Genomic DNA, 19,095 nt, shown 5'->3' on the forward strand with positions numbered 1-19,095 from the left:
GTATTTTTGTACCCTACACTAGTCCAAAACTTAGAACCCAGAACTGGCAGGATGTTACAATTTAGAATTTAGAAATATTACTCACTAACTAAATTGGCAATACTGCTGACCATTCATAACCTCAAACATCAGACATCAGCTGTTTATTATCTGAATTATCTAGCTGAAATACCCTAATTAGATGGTTTTATCATCGTTCGAAATGTTTTTCCTACTTGTCAAAGTAGCACTATTATCCGCGCTCGCTTTAACAGCAAATGGTGATTCGAGTCTGGAAGAAGGTGATGGATCTGGACGGTATATTATAGAAGGGAGGGTTTTTCCCCTTTCTGATTACCAGAGCACCGGCTCTAACTGGCAGGCTCTAACCAGAGTGCATGTAAATGGTGGAGAATTTATTGGTAAGCTTTAGTAACAATTTGTAGTTGTTTTTACCTCTTAAGTTATTGCTGTTAGGTTTTGTTAAGCGAGATGGCAGTTTTGCGGTTCACAATGTCCCATCAGGGTCTTACGTAGTTGAGGTTCTCCACCCTGAATATGCCTTTGAGCCCGTCAGGGTGGAAATAAACTCTAAAGGCAAGTTTAGGGCTAGAAAAGTCAACCACATTCAAACTTCCTTGGTAAATCAAGTGCCGTACCCTTTAAGGATCAAAGCTTTAGGCAAAACCAGGTGATTCTTGCTTATCATCAAACTATACGCAAAAAAACACTCTAAAATGGTGTTTCAGATATTTCCAAGTAAGAGAACAGTGGCGCATCACAGACTTTATTTTCAACCCCATGATTATAATGATGGTGCTTCCAGTTCTTCTAATAATGGTCCTACCGAAAATGATGAACGATCCTGAGACGAAAAAAGACCTGGAACAAATACAGAAAATGACTAAATTTGATGTCCCACAAGTTTCAGATGTGGTTAGTAACTTTTTAGCTGGAGCATCTACTCCAGCTTTGGCCAAAGAAAGTGCAAAAGAAAAAGAGAGTAAGAAGGGTTCAAAGCAGAGAAGAAAGCCTGTTACTAAAGAGTAATGTTTTTTACAAGAATATAGATTGTAGTTTTTTTTTTTAATTGTTAATATTAATTTGAAAAATCTTATATGACATAGCATACATAGATCCAAATAAATAGTTACAAATTACATTGTTTGGATTTTTAATTCTGCTTGTATTATTATTTAATTCTTGATTTCATGTAAGTAACTTAAAAATTGTATCAGAGAATTTTGGTATTCTGAGTTAGCAAAGTGAACCTTTTAAAACTACATCCCTCTAACCAGAAACGTTCCTGAAATATTGATCAAAAACTAGAGTTAAATTTCGCGCCCTCTAGCTGTTAAACAGGGCAACTTAGCCGTGCCCGCTCAACGTCACGTGATAGCCCCGTTTATTAGCTTCCTTTTGTTATACGGTGGTTTTATACAGGGTGTTTCAAATAAGCGAGTTATGGACGATTTTCTGGAAAAGTGCACGGAATTTTAATATAAATTAGGGACTTTTTGAAACTACTTACTAATGGCGACTATTTTGGATTTTCCTTAATCAAAGTTATTTTTTTAACTAATTTGCACCTGCGGAACACAAATCTGACGTCCATTTTGCTCTAACTGGCACTATTTCGGAGATTACCTTGAAATTATGTCAATTTTTGACACTTTGGGGCGTGGCACCTTTGCAAAATGACATTTTGACAAATGACACTTTTGTACCATTAACCTGAAGGTATTTAAGCAATTGAGGATAATTTTAAAAATAAAAAAAATTTTTAGAAAAATCAGAAGGTCACCCTTGAAAATTCTTGACAATTCCAGTTTTTAATTTTTTAAGGTTAAACGGTGCATGGTACCAAAAAAGTGTATAGAAGGTAAAAGTTGCATCCCATCGAGGTGCGTTTGTGATAAAAACTTCAGACTTCTAACCAGAAACGTTCCTGAGATATTGATCAAAAACTGCAAAAAACAAGAGTCAACTTTCACGTCCTCTAGCGGCTAAACGGGGTAACTTAGCCGTGCCCGCTCAACGTCACGTGATAGCCCCGTTTATTAGCTTTCTTTTGTTATACGGTGGTTTTATACGGGGTGTTTCAAATAAGCGAGTTATGGACGATTTTCAGGAAAAGTGCACGGAATTTTAATCTAAATTAGGAAGTTTTTGGGCCTACTATACTAACGGCGACTATTTTGGATTTTCCTTATTCAAAGTGATTTTTTTAACTAATTTGAACCTGGGGAACACAAATCTGACGTCCATTTTGCTCTAACTGGCACCGTTTCGGAGATGACCTTGAAATTATATCAATTTTGACACTTTAGGGCGTGACATCCTTGCAAAATGACATATGACACTTTACGTCATTTTTGTACTATTAACCTGAAGGTATTTAAGCAGTTAAGGTTAATTTTGAAAATTAAAAATTCTTTGAAAAAATTCAGAAGGTATCACCCTTGAAAATTCTTGACAAATCTAGTTTTTAATTTTTCAAGGTCACACGGTGCATGGTACCAAAAAGTGTATAGAAGGTAAATGTTGCATCCCATTGAGGTGCGTTTGTGATAAAAACTTCAGACCTCTCACCAGAAACGTTCCTGAGATATTGATCAAAAACTGCAAAAAACCAGAGTCAACTTTCACGTCCTCTAGCGGCTAAACGGGGCAACTTAGCCGTGCCCGCTCAACGTCACGTGATAGCCCCGTTTATTAGCTTTCTTTTGTTATACGGTGGTTTTATACAGGGTGTTTCAAATAAGCGAGTTATGGACGATTTTCAGGAAAAGTGCACGGAATTTTAATCTAAATTAGGGAGTTTTGGGGCCTACTATACTAACGGCGACTATTTTGGATTTTCCTTAATCAAAGTGATTTTTTTAACTAATTTGCACCTGCGGAACACAAATCTGACGTCCATTTTGCTCTAACTGGTACCGTTTCGGAGATTACCTTGAAATAATATCAATTTTGACACTTTAGGGCGTGGCACCCTTGCAAAATGACATTTTGACAAATGACACTTTACGTCATTTTAGTACTATTAACCTGAAGGTATTTAAGCAGTTAAGGTTAATTTTGGAAATTAAAAATTTTTTTAAAAAAATTTGAAGGTATCACCCTTGAAAATTCTTGATAATTCTAGTTTTTAATTTTTCAAAGTCAAAGGGTGCATGGTACCAAAAAGTGTATAGAAGGTAAATGTTGCATCCCAACGAGGTGCGTTGGTGATAAAAACTTCAGACCTCTAACCAAAACCGTTCCTGAGATATTGATCAAAAACTGCAAAAAACAAGAGTCAACTTTCACGTCCTCTAGCGGCTAAACGGGGTAACTTAGCCGTGCCCGCTCAACGTCACGTGATAGCCCCGTTTATTAGCTTTCTTTTGTTATACGGTGGTTTTATACAGGTTGTTTCAAATAAGCGAGTTATGGACGATTTTCTGGAAAAGTGCACCAAAATTTCGCTCAAATCGGTAATTTCTGCTTTCGAGGAGAGTGGTCTATCGATACAAACATTTTACATCCAGTAGGCCTAAAAGTAGAATAAAAAATTATAAGTTTGGTTTGTTGCTCAAATTTGGGACAACCTGTATACTGATCTAAGAATAAAGTAGATGTAAATATAAGATTCAAATTTGGTATTTTTTTTATAAAATGAAAACAAGTTACAAGGATATTAAAAATTCAATGAATCACCCTGTAAACTACTCCATTGTATTGTCAATAACTCGGTTATTTTGTCAGTTACAGGGTGGTTCAATATACCAATTTGTAGCCCTTGAAATTCTCTTTTGACCACCCTGTATAGCCTTTTTACCTAAAACGTCGAATAACTGAGTTATTTACTGTTAAAACTGAATTGTTTGTTGTAAAGTTTGATTTTCACAGTTTTTACTGTGACATCCCAGAAGGGAGAAAGTATAGAATATCTGTTCAATTAGATTACTATACCCTTGCATACATTTATAAATAATATTTTTAACAAAAAATCATATTATTTTGAAAAGTGTTGAGGTTAGGTATACAACATTTTTCTGAAAGTTTCCGGTAATTTTTCGGAAAAAATTGGAAAATCTGAAAATCCCAAAATAATTTATTTTTTAGTTGATTGTACTAACCAGGGATGTAAAATTTCCGAAAAATTAATTTTATGGAAATTTTTCCCGAAAATTTCCGGTAATTTTACAGAAAAATTGGAAAAATTTATACTTCAAAAAGTTTGCATTTTTTAGGGTGTAATTAAGTACAGAAATAGGTTATCAAATTATAACATTGCTATTGAAATAATTTCATCAAAAATTCTTAAATTAATCTGATTTATTAGGACTCAAAACAAAACATGAAATTATGTGAACATATAGGGAAAGAAGGAAATTTTTCCAAGAATGGAAGTTTTCCAACTCGAAAATTACCGCCTTTACATCACTGGTACCAACCATCCAATTTGACAATAATAATGACAAGTTTGACAGTTGTTTCCCCTATCATGGAATATTTTCTTTTAAACATGAAGTAATTTTCCGGTAAGTTTCCAAAAATGGAGTTTTTCCAACTCGAAAATTACCTCTTTTACATCTCTGAGAGGGTGTACGCGCATTATCGATGCACACCATGACTCAATAAAGGTAATTCACACTTTTGTCGATTAGTAGTAATGTCACCGCAAATTTATGGTAAAAAAAAAACAGGGCTGTTGATTTTAGTTCTGTTTATTAAAGTACATCTTTTAATGTGTATAATCTACGTTTAAATAAAACTGCTTGTCCAATTTAAGCAGCTTTGCTCAGTTCATCTGCGAATGGATATTCCGGGTGCTCCGTTACTCTGCAAACAAAAAGTATTTTAATAATTTGTTCCTTTAAAGTTTTGAACATGATTTTTAATGTTAAAAAAACAACAACTTTACCCATTAAACAAAGTGAAATCCAGCAACCTAACACCGCGATCTAAAGCATTCATTTCCTTCATGTCCTCCTCATCCAGAGTAAAATCAAAAATATTGATATTCTCCCTGAGCCTTTGGGGGTTGGTAGATTTAGGAATGACGCAAATTCCTTTTTGAACCGTATGTTTCAGCAGAATCTGCGCCGGTGTTTTGTTGTGTTTTTCCGCCAGTCTTACCACAGTCGGGTTTTTCATTATGTTTGGTATGCTCACCCTGTAAAGTAAGTTGTATAATCACAATTTTCCAGGACGTAGAAGGACTTACTCTTTGCCGAACTTATTGAAAAAGCTCGTTAAACCTGGATTTCCTAGAGGAGAATAGGCGGTCACTATGATATTGTGTTTCTTGCAACAGTTGACTAATTCATTTTGCTGGTGATAGGCGTGTAATTCGATTTGTAATGAAGCTGGTGGTATCCTGGCGTTTTGTAAGATTCTCTCTACTTGACTTACGTTGAAATTGGATACACCAATTGATTTTGCTAATCCTTTATCCACTTGCTCTTCCATTGCCTGATTGATCAAGATTACTAACTAGATTTCTAGAGGAAATAGTTGCTAATAAATTACCTTCCAGATTGCTATGTGGTCAGTATTTAAATCCAAAATGATTTTCCCGTCCGCAGTGAAAGGGTGAACATCCCCCTCAATGTCTTTGAAAGCAAACGGAGTGTGCACCAGGTACAGATCCACGTAGCTGGTTTGGAGTAGGTTCAGGGACCTCTGCAGATACTTGGTAACTCCCTCTGGTCTCATACCACCTGGTGGAAGTTTGGTTACCAAGAAAATGTCTTCTCCTGGAAATTCATAGAGTTTAATAATTATTCAAGTTGCAAGTTCAATTTATTTAAGAGAAGGCTTACGAGTTATTTTGCCTGCTTCTATCCATTTTTTCAGTACGTTGCCTATTACTTTCTCGTTTTCGTACACGTAAGCCGTGTCAATGTGCCTGTAACCGGCTTCCAAGGCTGCTTCAACGGCTTCTTCTAGTTCTTTTTCGGTAGCCTGAAAATTGTCAAATTTTTTACGATTTTACAGTTGTGTGTATACAAGGAGTAATTCAAATTCTACCCTCACCACTCTAGGAAACTATAAGAGATATACGAAAAAGTTTAAATTGGGGTAATGTTGCGCAATTTACAGCTGAACCCGTTTTAAAAATTACGGTTTTCCGAGTACTTCCGAAGATATCCAACAAAATCAATCAATTTTATTTTTTGTTTTTATTTATTTCTAACCTTATTTGAGAAGATATCCCAAAACTAATAGTATCTTTTCATTGTCTTTCTTTGTTAGTTATACGATGTTGGTTTCAAATTTGCCTTCCGACGTTTCGATATGCGGCAGTCATCGTCAACTTCCTTTTTTCTTATGGACGCCATATTGAATTTTTAGACGACAAAATAGTACAGCCTGCGAGCAGAGCGTTTTTGACGTCACGATGACTGACGATGTTTTGGCAAATTACGTCATCGTGACGTCAAAAACGCTCTTACTAAGTACGGTACTGATTTTTTGGTCACGTGGTGTTCTAGGTTATGGCAGTATCAAGTAAAAAATTAAGATAATACGCTAACTGACAGGGCGCCGTACTGAAGCAAAATCCAAATGTGTACCTTGTAGACCTGAACTGTTTTTGATACCACCAAATTTGAAAATTAATTTCTTCCATACTAGCCTAAGTACGGTTCTGATTTTTTAGTCACGTGGTGCGCTAAGTTGTGGCAGTATCCAGTAAAAAATGTTAATAATGCGCTAACTGACAGGGCCGTACTGAAGCAAAATCCAAGTGTGTACCTTGCAGGCCTGAATTGTAGTTTTTGAAACCACCAAATTTGAAAATTAATTTCTTCCAAACTAGCCTAAGTACGGTTCTGATTTTTTAGTCACGTGGTGCACGAGGTTGTGGCAGCATCCAGTAAAAAATGGAGATAATGCGCTAACTGACAGGGCCGTACTGAAGCAAAATCCAAGTGTGTACCTTGCAGGCCTGAATTGTAGTTTTTGAAACCACCAAATTTGAAAATTAATTTCTTCCAAACTAGCCTAAGTACGGTTCTGATTTTTTGGTCACGTGGTGCGCTAGGTTGTGGCAGTATCTCCAGCAAAAAATGGTGATACTGCGCTAACTGACAGGGCCGTACTGAGACAAAATCCAAGTGTTTACCTTGTAGGCCTGAATTGTAGTTTTTGAAACCACCAAATTTGAAAATTAATTTCTTCCAAACTAGCCTAACTACGGTTCTGAGTTTTTGATCACGTGGTGCGCTAGGTTGTGGCAGTATCCAGTAAAAAATGGTGATACTGCGCTAATTAACAGGGCCGTACTGAGGCAAAATCCAAGAGTGTACCTTGTAGGCCTGAGCTGTAGTTTTTGAAACCACCAAATTTGAAAATTAATTTCTTCCAAACTAGCCTAAGTACGGTTCTGATTTTTTGGTCACGTGGTGCGCTAGGTTGTGGTAGTATCCAGTTAAAAAATGCAGATAATGTGCTGACAGGGCCGTACTGAGGCAAAATCCAAGTGTGTACCTTGTAAGTCTGAACTGTAGTTCTTAAAACCACCAAATTTGAAAATTAATTTCTTCCAAACTAGCCTAAGTACGGTTCTGATTTTTTAACATAGATCCACTGCAGTTTGACGTTAATTAGATAAAGATGTCCCATGTATCACAATATTCAAAAACAATTCTAAACTGCCACTTTTAAACAACATTTACAATGAGCTACAGTTCTAATTAGACAATAAAATGGTATATTAGTATTATACGGAGTTTTTTAATAGTAAAAATAGGTATAAGACAGGTAAAATAAATAAGGAAATCAGTCACAAAAATCCAAGGTGATATTATTCTAATAAACTTTTTATAATAATTTTTTTTGTAATTATAAAGCTTTTTTCTTCTTATGTAGTTTGATTAAGTTAACCTTCAAATCTATTTAGCTCAAATTGTACACGGTTCAGTCTAATTGAGAAAAATTAATATACACATGTGCATGAATGTTGTAATTTGTATTCATCATATTATTATAAAAATCTTCATAAGTATAAATTGTTTACGCAACGTCATTACTTGGTGCAAATTTCAGTTAAACAACAATAACATAAAGTATCGATAATGGGATTTGTTTTTGTTTATTACTGAAACAAAACTGTATTTTGATAAGAAGTTGGCCCACTGTCATTATCTAAATAGTAACCGATTTTATTTATTTACTATAATGGAGTAGATAATTGTATACCTACTGTGTTCTTAAGCGACCAAATTTAAAATGACATTTGTACACTTATGGAGAATGTAAATTTCATTTACTATGTCAAAAACCTGCAAAAAAACTTGAAAAGTTAGTCTTCAAGTCAATTTTCATAAACCTAACGTCAATATCCTGTATTTAAGGCTATTTCAAGACTAAAACATTGAAATTTGTCTTCATATTAAGAAAACTTAATTCAAATGCAAATTTTAAGTTTCTGATGTCACTTTTCGTTGGTTCAGAGTCATTTTTTGGTGTCCAAGACAATTTTCAAGGTTTAAATGTGTGAATTTGCAGTCAAACATTCTAGAAAAAATATTTTCATATCTAGACGCCAATTTTCAAAGAAACAGGATTTTTGGACTAGAATTTACTGGCGTTCAATTTTTTAGACTATAGGAAGTGTAAAACTGAACGTTCAAGACTTGTGAGAGTCTAAATTTGTACTGAATAGTCTAAAAACTTGTTATTTACTGCTAAGAATAATTTTGTAATTTGTGTTACATGATGAGTGTTTAAAACTGGATTTTAAACACTAAAAACAGTCCGGAAATCAAGACAAAGGTGGCGTATAAAACGTTTTACTACTAAAAATAGTCTAAAAGTAAATTTTTAAGGCTAATCGGGGGCAACACATTCCTAACCTAAAATTATAAATAATATGACACTGTCACTTCATATTTATGAAACCGGTGCTAAATTCCTAACCAAAATCAACGTAAACAAACGGAGAAATGACAGTTGGAATGCCCAAAATTGTTCAAAACGACACCAGAGGGAGTATCTCTTATCTTGAAATGCCAATAGAGAGTCCAAAAGTCTATTTTCAGGACTTCTGGACAGAAACCAGTCTAGAATTCAATTAACACTGGAGACAGTCCAAATTTATTTTTTGAACTAAATTAGTTTTTAAGGCTAATATCATAGTATTTAGTGTCAAAATTTGTACCTCCTTGAAACTTGACGTTTACTATTACAAATAGTCTTAAACTCGATGTTGCAGTCTTAAAGCACTAAAAACAGTCCAAATTTCTTAGAAATACTCCAATTTTTTGCACCGATGAGTGTAGAAGTCAATTTAACAGTGATAAAGACATTTTCAAGCCTATGGACAGTGTAAAACAGGCTTTCAGGCCTGATAAGTCAAAAACTTTGTGAGGATAGTTTAGAAACTTAATTTTTCAGGCTGAAAACCGCCTTAAAGCACTAAAAACAGTCTAGATTTTAAAGAAATCTTCGAATTTTTAACACTGAAGTGAGAAGTCAACTAAATAGTGACAAAGCTTAAAATGACATTTGTAAGCTTATGGAGAATGTAAAAATCGTCTATTATGTCAAAAACTGGGTAAAGATAGTCTTGAACCTCGATTTTCCTGAAAGCAGTGTTAAAGCACTTAAAATAGTTCAAATTTCTAAGAAAATAAAAAGCAAAACAAAAAAACTTGAAAAGTGTGTCTTCAAATCAATTTCCATGGATCTAATGTATTTAAGACTATTTTCAAGACTAAAACATTGAAATTTGTCTTCAAATTAAGAAAACTTATTTCAAATGCAAATTTAAAGTTTCTGATGTCACTTTTCATTGGTTCAGAGTCATTTTTTAGTGTCCAATACAATTTTCAAGGTTTAAATGTGTGAATTAGTAGTCAAAAATTCTAGAAAAAAATAGTTTTTCATATCTACAAGCCAATTTTTAAAGAAACAGGATTTTTGGATTAAAATTTGCTGGCGCTCAATTTTTTAGACTATAGAAAGTGTAAAACTGAACATTTACTGAATATTAACATTTTACAAAAACTTGTTATTTACTGCTAAGAATAATCTTGTAATTTGTGTTACATGATGAGTGTTTAAAACTGGATTTTAAACACTATAAAAACAGTCCGGAAATCAAGACAAAGTTGGCGTATAAAACGTTTTACTACTAAAAATAGTCTAAAAGTAATTTTTTAAGGCTAATCGGGCAACACATTCCTAACCTAAAATTATAAATAATATGACACTGTCACGTCATATTTATGAAACCGGTGCTAAATTCCTAACCAAAATCAACGTAAACAAACGGAGAAATGACAGTTGGAATGCCCAAAATTGTCCAAAACGCCACCAGAGGGAGTATCTCTTATCTTGAAATGCCAATAGAAGGCCCAAAAGTCTATTTTCAGGACTTCCTGGACAGAAACCAGTCTAGAATTCAATTAAACACTGGAGACAGTCCAAATTCATTTTTTGAACTAAATTAGTTTTTAAGGCTAATATCATAGCATTTAGTGTAAAAATTTGTACCTCCTTGAAACTTGACGTTTACTATTATAAATAGTCTTAAACTCGATGTTGCAGTCTTAAAGCACTAAAAACAGTCCAAATTTCTTAGAAATACTCCAATTTTTTGCACCGATGAGTGTAGAAGTCAATTTAACAGTGATAAAGACATTTTCAAGCCTATGGACAGTGTAAAACAGGCTTTCAGGCCTGATAAGTCAAAAACTTTGTGAGGATAGTTTAGAAACTTAATTTTTCAGTCTGAAAACAGCCTTAAAGCACTAAAAACAGTCTAGATTTTAAAGAAATCTTCGAATTTTTAACACTGAAGTGTCTAGAAGTCAACTTAATAGTGACAAAGCTTAAAATGACATTTGTAAGCTTATGGAGAATGTAAAAATCGTCTATTATGTCAAAAACTGGGTAAAGATAGTCTTGAATCTCGATTTTCCTGAAATCAGTGTTAAAGCACTTAAAATAGTTCAAATTTCTAAGGAAATAAAAAGCAAAACAAAAAAACTTGAAAAGTGTGTCTTCAAATCAATTTTCATGGATCTAATGTATTTAAGACTATTTTCAAGACTAAAACATTGAAATTTGTCTTCAAATTAAGAAAACTTACTTCAAATGCAAATTTTAAGTTTCTGATGTCACTTTTCATTGGTTCAGAGTCATTTTTTAGTGTCCAAGACTATTTTCAAGGTTTAAATGTGTGAATTTGTGGTCAAAAATTGAAAGAAAAAAAAATTTCATATCTAGAATCCAATTTTCAATACAAAAGTCTTTCAATTTATCTGAAAACATTCAAAATCAGACACTAATTCAAAACATGCGTAAAAAATCGAAATGGGTTACACACATAGAGAAAATACAGTGTGTCCCAAATTGGTTGTACTTGTATTGCAGGGAAAATTACATGTGAAACTTACATTGATTCTCTCACTCATTTCTTAAGAAAAAATGCAATTATTAGATTAGATCACCCTGTACATTGGCTAATTCGATACATTTACTAATTAACCTTCCCAGAAAAATGCATGCATTGTGGTAAAGAATGCGTTAATTATAGGGTTTAACTGAAAAATTGAAATTACTACAGTAGAATAGAAGAGAAACAGGGCATGCGAGTTGATAGTGAAATATTCTGGTAACTAAAACTCACCTGCCAAGTACCGTACCCAACAATGGGCATGGGCAAAGTCCCATTAGGAGTATTTATCAAATTTATGAACGGAACAGTGTCAGTCATCGCGTATGCAAAATGGTTTAGGCCAGTGAAATTAACTAGACAAAATAACAGTTTCAGGCTTCTGAACGCACCGAAACTTGTAAACGTTTTCTGAAAAGTGAAATGAGAAAGTTGAACGGGTCTCGGTTTTGTTAAAGTGGGCGATCCTTTAATAATTGATGTTGTTATCAAGTATAGACAGGCGCACGTGCACGTTAACCCATGTTATTTTTAACTTCCTTTATTATTTACCATAATAATGATAGATGATAAATCATTATGGCAATTGATTCAAGTTTATCAATATTTCTTTTAATACCGCACTTGAGTGAGTTGAAGCATTGCAAAGCTGGTAGTATTTGACCCAGGACTAGGCAATGGTTGGTGGTTAATTTTTTTTTAATTTAACACCCTTTAAGCAGTAATGGAATTACTTCTAATGATAAGTAAAGTAAAATTCAGTGAGACAGGGAAATTTACTAATTTTACCAGTAAATTTCAATTTGACCAGTGAATTTATGGGTCTAATTGAAATTTGCTTCAGATATCATTTTCATGGCCTAGCTGCCAGCTCAAAGTAATTTTAGAGATTTTGATTTATCAATAATAAAATGAATAAAGTAATACTTTTCTGACAAAGTGTTCCTTGTACAAAATGAATAACAAACTTACACGAAAAAGTAGTCTTTTCTAAAAAAATAGCATTTTCAACTTTTTGTCATTTTTTTTATTATCTCGTGTTTAAATTATGACAAATAATATGTATTTGAGATGAGAAAAATGACACGAATATAAAGTTATTATTATTTAAACAATACGAGTAATTTACTGACAATTGTCAAAATAACTGTAATAAACCTCAGAAACACGTCTTGTTTCGAAAACTGAAACTGTAATTTTTGCAAATTCTGACAGTTTTGACGGGGACCGATATCACGTGGTTCTTGAAGGATAACTTAGCTGGGCAGTAACGTGACCAATGTCAAAATAACTGTCATAAATCTCAGAAACACGTTTTGTAGTAAGGAACAAAATTGCTTGTCAAACCCCTCTTGGAGTGAGAAAATGGAAGTTTGAAGCACATTTTTGGAATCCTCACTAAATTTCCTATCCAATAACCTGAAAAAACACTACAATATCACTACAATATTTGGTACAGTCAAGGAGAAAAGCAGTGTCAACATTTGAACTGACAGAAACACAGTTTGAATGGGTAGTCAACAAAATCATCTGTAAAACTCACCTAGAGTGAGCAAATGGGTATTTTAAGAACATTTTTGGAATCCTCACTAAATTTCCTATCCAATAACCAGAAAAAACACTACAAAATTTGATACAGTCAGGGAGAAAAGCGGTGTCAAAGTTTCAACAGACAGAAACATAGTTTGAAAAGATAGTCAAGAACAAAATCATCTCTAAAACCCACTTGCAGTGAACAAATGACTGTTTTAAGCACATTTTTGAAATCCTCACTAAATTTTCTATCCAATAACCCGAAAATCACTAAAAAATGTTGTATAGTCAAGAAAAACAGCGGAGTCAAAGTGTGAACTGCTAGAAACACAATTTTAAAGGGTAGTCAAGAACAAAATCATCTCTGAAACCCACTTGAAGTGAGTAAATGACTGTTTTAAGCAGATTTTTGGAATCCTCACTAAATTTTCTATCCAATAACCCAAAAATCAATAAAAAATGTTGTATAGTCCAGAAAAACAGCGGAGTCAAAGTTTGAACTGCTAGAAACACAATTTTAAAGGGTAGTCAAGAACAAAATCATCTCTAAAACCCACTTGCAGTGAACAACTGACTGTTTAAAGCACATTTTTGAAATCCTCACTAAATTTTCTTTCCAATAACCCGAAAAAACACTAAAAAATGTTGTATAGTCAAGGAGAACAGCGGAGTCAAAGTTTGAACTGCTAGAAACACAATTTTAAAGGGTAGTCAAGAACAAAATCATCTCTAAAACCCACTTGAAGTGAGTAAATGACTGTTTTAAGCAGATTTTTGGAGTCCTCACTAAATTTTCTATCCAATAACCCAAAAATCAATAAAAAATATTGTATAGTCCAGAAAAACAGCGGAGTCAAAGTTTGAACTGCTAGAAACACAATTTTAAAGGGTAGTCAAGAACAAAATCATCTCTAAAACCCACTTGAAGTGAGTAAATGACTGTTTTAAGCAGATTTTTGGAATCCTCACTAAATTTTCTTTCCAATAACCCGAAAAAACACTAAAAAATGTTGTATAGTCAAGGAGAACAGCGGAGTCAAAGTTTGAACTGCTAGAAACACAATTTTAAAGGGTAGTCAAGAACAAAATCATCTCTAAAACCCACTTGAAGTGAGTAAATGACTGTTTTAAGCAGATTTTTGGAATCCTCACTAAATTTTCTATCCAATAACCCGAAAATCACTAAAAAATGTTGTATAGTCAAGAAAAACAGCGGAGTCAAAGTTTGAACAGACAGAAACACAGTTTGAAAGGATAGTCAAGAACAAAATCATCTCTAAAACCCACTTGCACTGAACAAATGACTGTTTTAAGCACATTTTTGAAATCCTCACTAAATTTCTTATCCAATAACCCGGAAAAAACACTACAAAATGCGGTACAGTCACGGAGAAAAACGGTGTCAAAATTTGAACTGACAGAAACACAGTTTTGAACAGTCAGAGACAAAATGGCTTGTAAAACCCACTTGGAGTGCAAAAATGACAGTTTTAAGCATATTTTAATTTCTATCCAATAACCTTAAAAAAATATTACAAAATTAGGTAATTTACCGGTCAAATTTTCCTGGTAAAGTAAAATATTCACTTTACCGGTAATTTACTCTTTACTATCGACAAGTAACCTTTCATCTTTCATTAACTTAACCGAGCTTTATTTAAATCTGTCGTAAAACTTTTATTTTTAAGGTTTTGCAAAAGTAGGTAAAAGCCATCATCATATTCGTTCTTTGAAAATTACCTTTTTAGTACAAGTTGGTAACGTGACTTATTGCCAAAATATACAGGAAAAAAATGTCAAAATCAAAAAATCCATGGATAAGGAGGATCGAAAAATCCGTAGTTTTATTGTTCAAATAGGACACTTTTAAGCGTTTGTGTACTAAACACGTGTCGATATCATTTTTGATAAGCTTTGCACTGACATGCAATTTGCGTAGCAATACAAAACATAAATAAACAAAAATGCAAATATAAATAAATTCTAGCAATAATAATTTGCATTTGTGTTATCTCCCTAGATACACTGCTTCAAAACATTAAACGTATCACCTAAAATATTGCTAAATTCTGATATTTTTTCCGAACCACAGATCTGTGTGTGATGATGTGTTTCTTACTAATCCATCTGAAATTTCAATTCCTATTGAAATATAAATTTTAGGCATATGCAAGGTGTATGAGTATAATCATGACATTTGATGTAATTTCAAATCAATCAATATTGACGACCAACTTGTAAATTGTGGATTGATTCATGTTTTTTCTTACCTGAGATATTTGACTTTTAGTTTTAATTAAAAACACTTAATATTCAATAAACTATAAGGAATCGAACTGTCAGAACTTGAATTTTGTACGTTAAAGTACAGCATTTGACTTTGAAACTTTGGCTTTATGTACCTCATTGGACCAGAGATGTTTGTGACTACATAATGGAAACTCTTATTGTGAATTCGGCTTGTCCAGCATGCAGTCCGGATTTGAATCGCACATAGAATATGTTTGGGACAAGTTCGAAAGACATTTATTACGAGCTTAGATTTACAATATTAACCGTTATCTTAACTAGGAACGCTCAAGTCAAGTTTTTGTGGAAATATGGAACAAAATTGATCAAAACAATATAAAAAAAAAAAAATTTGAGCACAGTTTGACAGTCAGGTACAGAATTGCTTATCAAACTGACTTGGAGTGGGAAAATGGCAATTTTAAGCACATTTTCGGAATCCTTACTAAATTTCCTAACCAATAACATAAAAAAAACACTACAAAAACTTGGTACAGTCAGTCAGTGTCAAAGTTTGAACTGACAGAAACACAGTTTGAAAGAACAGTCAGAGACAAAGTCGCCTGTAAAATCCACTTGGAGTGAGAAAATAACTGTTTTAAGCTTATATTTGGAATCCTCATTAAATTTCCTATCCAATAACCTGAAAAAACACTACAAAATTTGGTACAGTCAGGGAGAAAAGTGGTGTCAAAGTTTGAACTGCAAGAAACACAGTTTGACAAGACAGTCAGGGACAAAATCGCTTGTAAAACCCACTTTGAGAGAGAAAATGACTGTTTTAAGCACATTTTTGGAATCGTCATCAAATTTTCTATCTAACAACCTTAAAAAAAATTACAAACTTTGGTACAGTCAGGGAGAAAAGCGGTGTCAAAATTTGAACTGTCAGAAATTGAATTTGAAAGAACAGTCAGAGACAAAATCGCCTGTAAAATCCACTTGGAGTGAGAAAATGACTGTTTTAAGCTTATTTTTGGAATCCTCATTAAATTTCCTATCCAATAACCTGAAAAAAACACTACAAAATTTGGTACAGTCAGGGAGAAAAGTGGTGTCAAAGTGTGAACTGCAAGAAACACAGTTTGACAAGACAGTCAGGGACAAAATCGCCTGTAAAACCCACTTTGAGAGAAAAAATTACTGTTTTAAGCTTATTTTTGGAATCGTCGTCAAATTTCTTATCTAATAACCTGAAAAAACATTACAATATTTGGTACAGTCAGGGAGAAAAGCGGTGTCAAAGTTTTAACTGCCAGAAATAGAATTTGAAAGAACAGTCAGAGACAAAATCGCCTGTAAAACTCACTTTGAGAGAGAAAATGACTATTTTAAGCACATTTTTGGAATCCTCATTATATTTCCTATCCAATAACCTGAAAAAACACTACAAAATTTGGTACAGTCAGGGAGAAAAGTGGTGTCAAAGTTTGAACTGCAAGAAACACAGTTTGACAAGACAGTCAGGGACAAAATCGCCTGTAAAACCCACTTTGAGAGAGAAAATGACTATTTTAAGCACATTTTTGGAATCCTCATTAAATTTCCTATCCAATAACCTGAAAAAACACTACAAAATTTGGTACAGTCAGGGAGAAAAGTGGTGTCAAAGTTTGAACTGCAAGAAACACAGTTTGACAAGACAGTCAGGGACAAAATCGCTTGTAAAACCCACTTTGAGAGCGAAAATGACTGTTTTAAGCACATTTTTGGAATCCTCATTAAATTTCCTATCCAATAACCTGAAAAAACACTACAAAACTTGGTAAAGTTAGGGAGAAAATCGGTATCAAAGTTTGAACTGCCAGAAACACAGTAATTTATCGATTAATTAAATCGAAAGTCATTCCATATAATTACCGTATATTAATAACCTTATTATGTAATTACTAAACAGTTTACTTGTACCTCCACATATGTATCAAAAATTGGTTTACATCTATTACCTATGATAATACCGGTTTACTTTCCTTTAAACTCTATAATGATGTACAAAAATAGGCAAAACAAGTTAAAAAAAAATTATAAATTAATCAAAAGAACAAAAACTTACATTCCATGTTCCATAGCCAATTTTAGGCATTTTTACATTTTTTACCAGCTCCACAAATTCCATCTTCAGTTAACTCTGAACTAAATTTTCCACGCAATAATTACTGATTATTTAAATTGCTAATCCTTGATTGTGTAACTTCTAGTCTGACTTCTTCAATCTGACTGATGTAGTGAAGGTAAAACATGCAAATCAAGTCCTTCATAGCATAAAAGTAGGAAAGACCTTGACCTTGCTTTTATAACAACATAGTTATGACAAGGCAATTTCCTTCAGCTATAATAGATTGTATCGAAGCTATACATTGTGGTTGATTTATTTGAAAATATCAAATTTAAACCCATGAAATAGTCCATTTTTGATAGAAAACCACTTAAAAATATCACGATTTTATCAATATTGTTGGCAAAATATTTCCAAACCATTGACGAAAACATCTTGCGGTCATTAAAATTATGTAAAGGCAAAAAGGCCGTATCGGATTTCCTTTATAAAGCCGTTTTTGTTCTTAGGCGAGCAGGTGATCAATTCGAAGTTAGTCACTTTGAAACCGAAATTTCCTAATCCGAGAAAGGGTTTTTGTTTAGAACGGGTAACCTAATACCTTTGGCTCCTGTCTGATTGCTTTTGGTCGGATGGATGAGAGATTAGAGTTACTTTTTACACATGCTGCTTCTGAATTTTTCTCTTACAAGGCGTTTAAGGTGATGAATGGTTTACTAAGATGATTCGTTGCAATTTCGCCAAATTCTCTTATTTCTCTACAAATCCTCCTGGATTGTTCTATCTCTCGTTGTTTGCCTCCGCTTATCCATGTAGTTGCTGGTCTTCCACGTTTTCTTTTGCTTTCTGGAGAGCACTACAGATAATAAACCAAAAACTACATGGACAATTCCACTCATGTACAAAAAATGCCATATATACGTCATCAAAACACGGTTTGCTATCGGCTAATAAGGAAGGAAGAGAGTTTGCTAGCGGATAAAAAAATCGGATAAATTTTGCTGTTGATTTCATCGTTTCCACGGATTTTCACTACACTTCTATTGTTGCAATGTCTCACCTTGAGATTTTTGCTGGCACTGTCAATTTTGATTTTTGTTCGTATTGTTTTGGTTATGGCTCGCTTCAGATAGAGTTCTACTGCAGAAAATCAAAAGAACCAGAAATAGTATATTTCATTACCAGTACAGAAATGAGGATTTTTCCGTGCGCGCGTGACAAATCGGGAAGTCATGCAAGAACGGAAAATCCATTTCTGGACGAGTAATGAACGATATTTTTTATTATACTTATGTACCTGAAATCAACATAAACAAAAAATATCGCAAAAAATTATTAAGAAAATCGGGAATATTTATTTTTATTTTTAAAACAGTAAAAATGTAAGTACATACAACTCAAATTAACAAAAAAAATACAAGTAGGTAATTCTAAGAAAATTAATTTTGGACAGAACCGTTATTATTAATAGTAATATTTATTGTACAATTCGTATTATTGTTGAAGCTCAATCCCTTTTGCATTTCTTTTTGTTGAACTAAAGACTCTGCTAAAGATGTAGAAGCGGAGTGTTCGTGTGTGCTTTGGTTCTCTTGATTGACTGTTACAGATGTTGTAGTTTCCAAGTTACAAGGGCTAAACAACTTCCGTGATACTTCAATTTTTCTTTGTATGGACTCTTCTATGTATCCTTCTGCTACATTGGAAGAAAGCCATCCTCCGTGTCTTTTCAAAGTGAGCAAATCACCGCCGTTTTCCACCAACATGGTTGCCGAAGAGCGCCTTAGCCCATGTCCGGTATATTCTTCGGGATTTTTTAGTTTTAGGTGTTTTGCAACAAGTT

The 19,095-nt window shown here is 33.5% G+C and overlaps 2 protein-coding genes across 4 annotated transcripts in view; one reads left to right on the forward strand and one right to left on the reverse strand.

The window, feature by feature from the left end:
• The first annotated feature begins 112 nt into the window (after nt 1–112).
• On the forward strand, nt 113–1,139 carry EMC7 (ER membrane protein complex subunit 7). The gene is made up of 3 exons (XM_081972533.1): nt 113–401; nt 457–670; nt 729–1,139. The coding sequence occupies exons 1-3, from the start codon at nt 182–184 to the stop codon at nt 1,027–1,029; spliced, it is 735 nt and encodes a 244-aa protein (XP_081828659.1). The 5' UTR covers nt 113–181; the 3' UTR covers nt 1,030–1,139.
• Nucleotides 1,140–4,678: 3,539 nt separating this feature from the next.
• The window catches only part of LOC145724456 (1,5-anhydro-D-fructose reductase), a 44,751-nt gene continuing 30,334 nt past the window's right edge, over nt 4,679–19,095 (reverse strand). Inside the window, exons 1-7 of one of the 3 annotated variants that reach the window (XM_081972744.1) lie at nt 17,250–17,403; nt 11,609–11,785; nt 5,793–5,934; nt 5,500–5,726; nt 5,195–5,442; nt 4,892–5,143; nt 4,679–4,809 (exon numbers count right to left, since the gene is read on the reverse strand). In XM_081972744.1, coding sequence (XP_081828870.1) covers nt 4,755–4,809; nt 4,892–5,143; nt 5,195–5,442; nt 5,500–5,726; nt 5,793–5,934; nt 11,609–11,785; nt 17,250–17,312 — 1,164 coding nt within the window. In that variant the 5' untranslated portion in view covers nt 17,313–17,403 and the 3' untranslated portion in view covers nt 4,679–4,754. Of the gene's footprint in view, nt 4,810–4,891; nt 5,144–5,194; nt 5,443–5,499; nt 5,727–5,792; nt 5,935–11,608; nt 11,786–17,249; nt 17,408–19,095 lie in introns of those variants that run through there. The other 2 variants (XM_081972745.1, XM_081972746.1) reach the window with 2 other exon arrangements.

Source organism: Ips typographus, linkage group LG2 (genome assembly GCF_016097725.1).
Source record: "Ips typographus isolate SLU linkage group LG2, UJ_Ityp_2.0, whole genome shotgun sequence".
In the NCBI taxonomy this organism is placed as follows: Eukaryota; Metazoa; Arthropoda; class Insecta; order Coleoptera; family Curculionidae; genus Ips; species Ips typographus.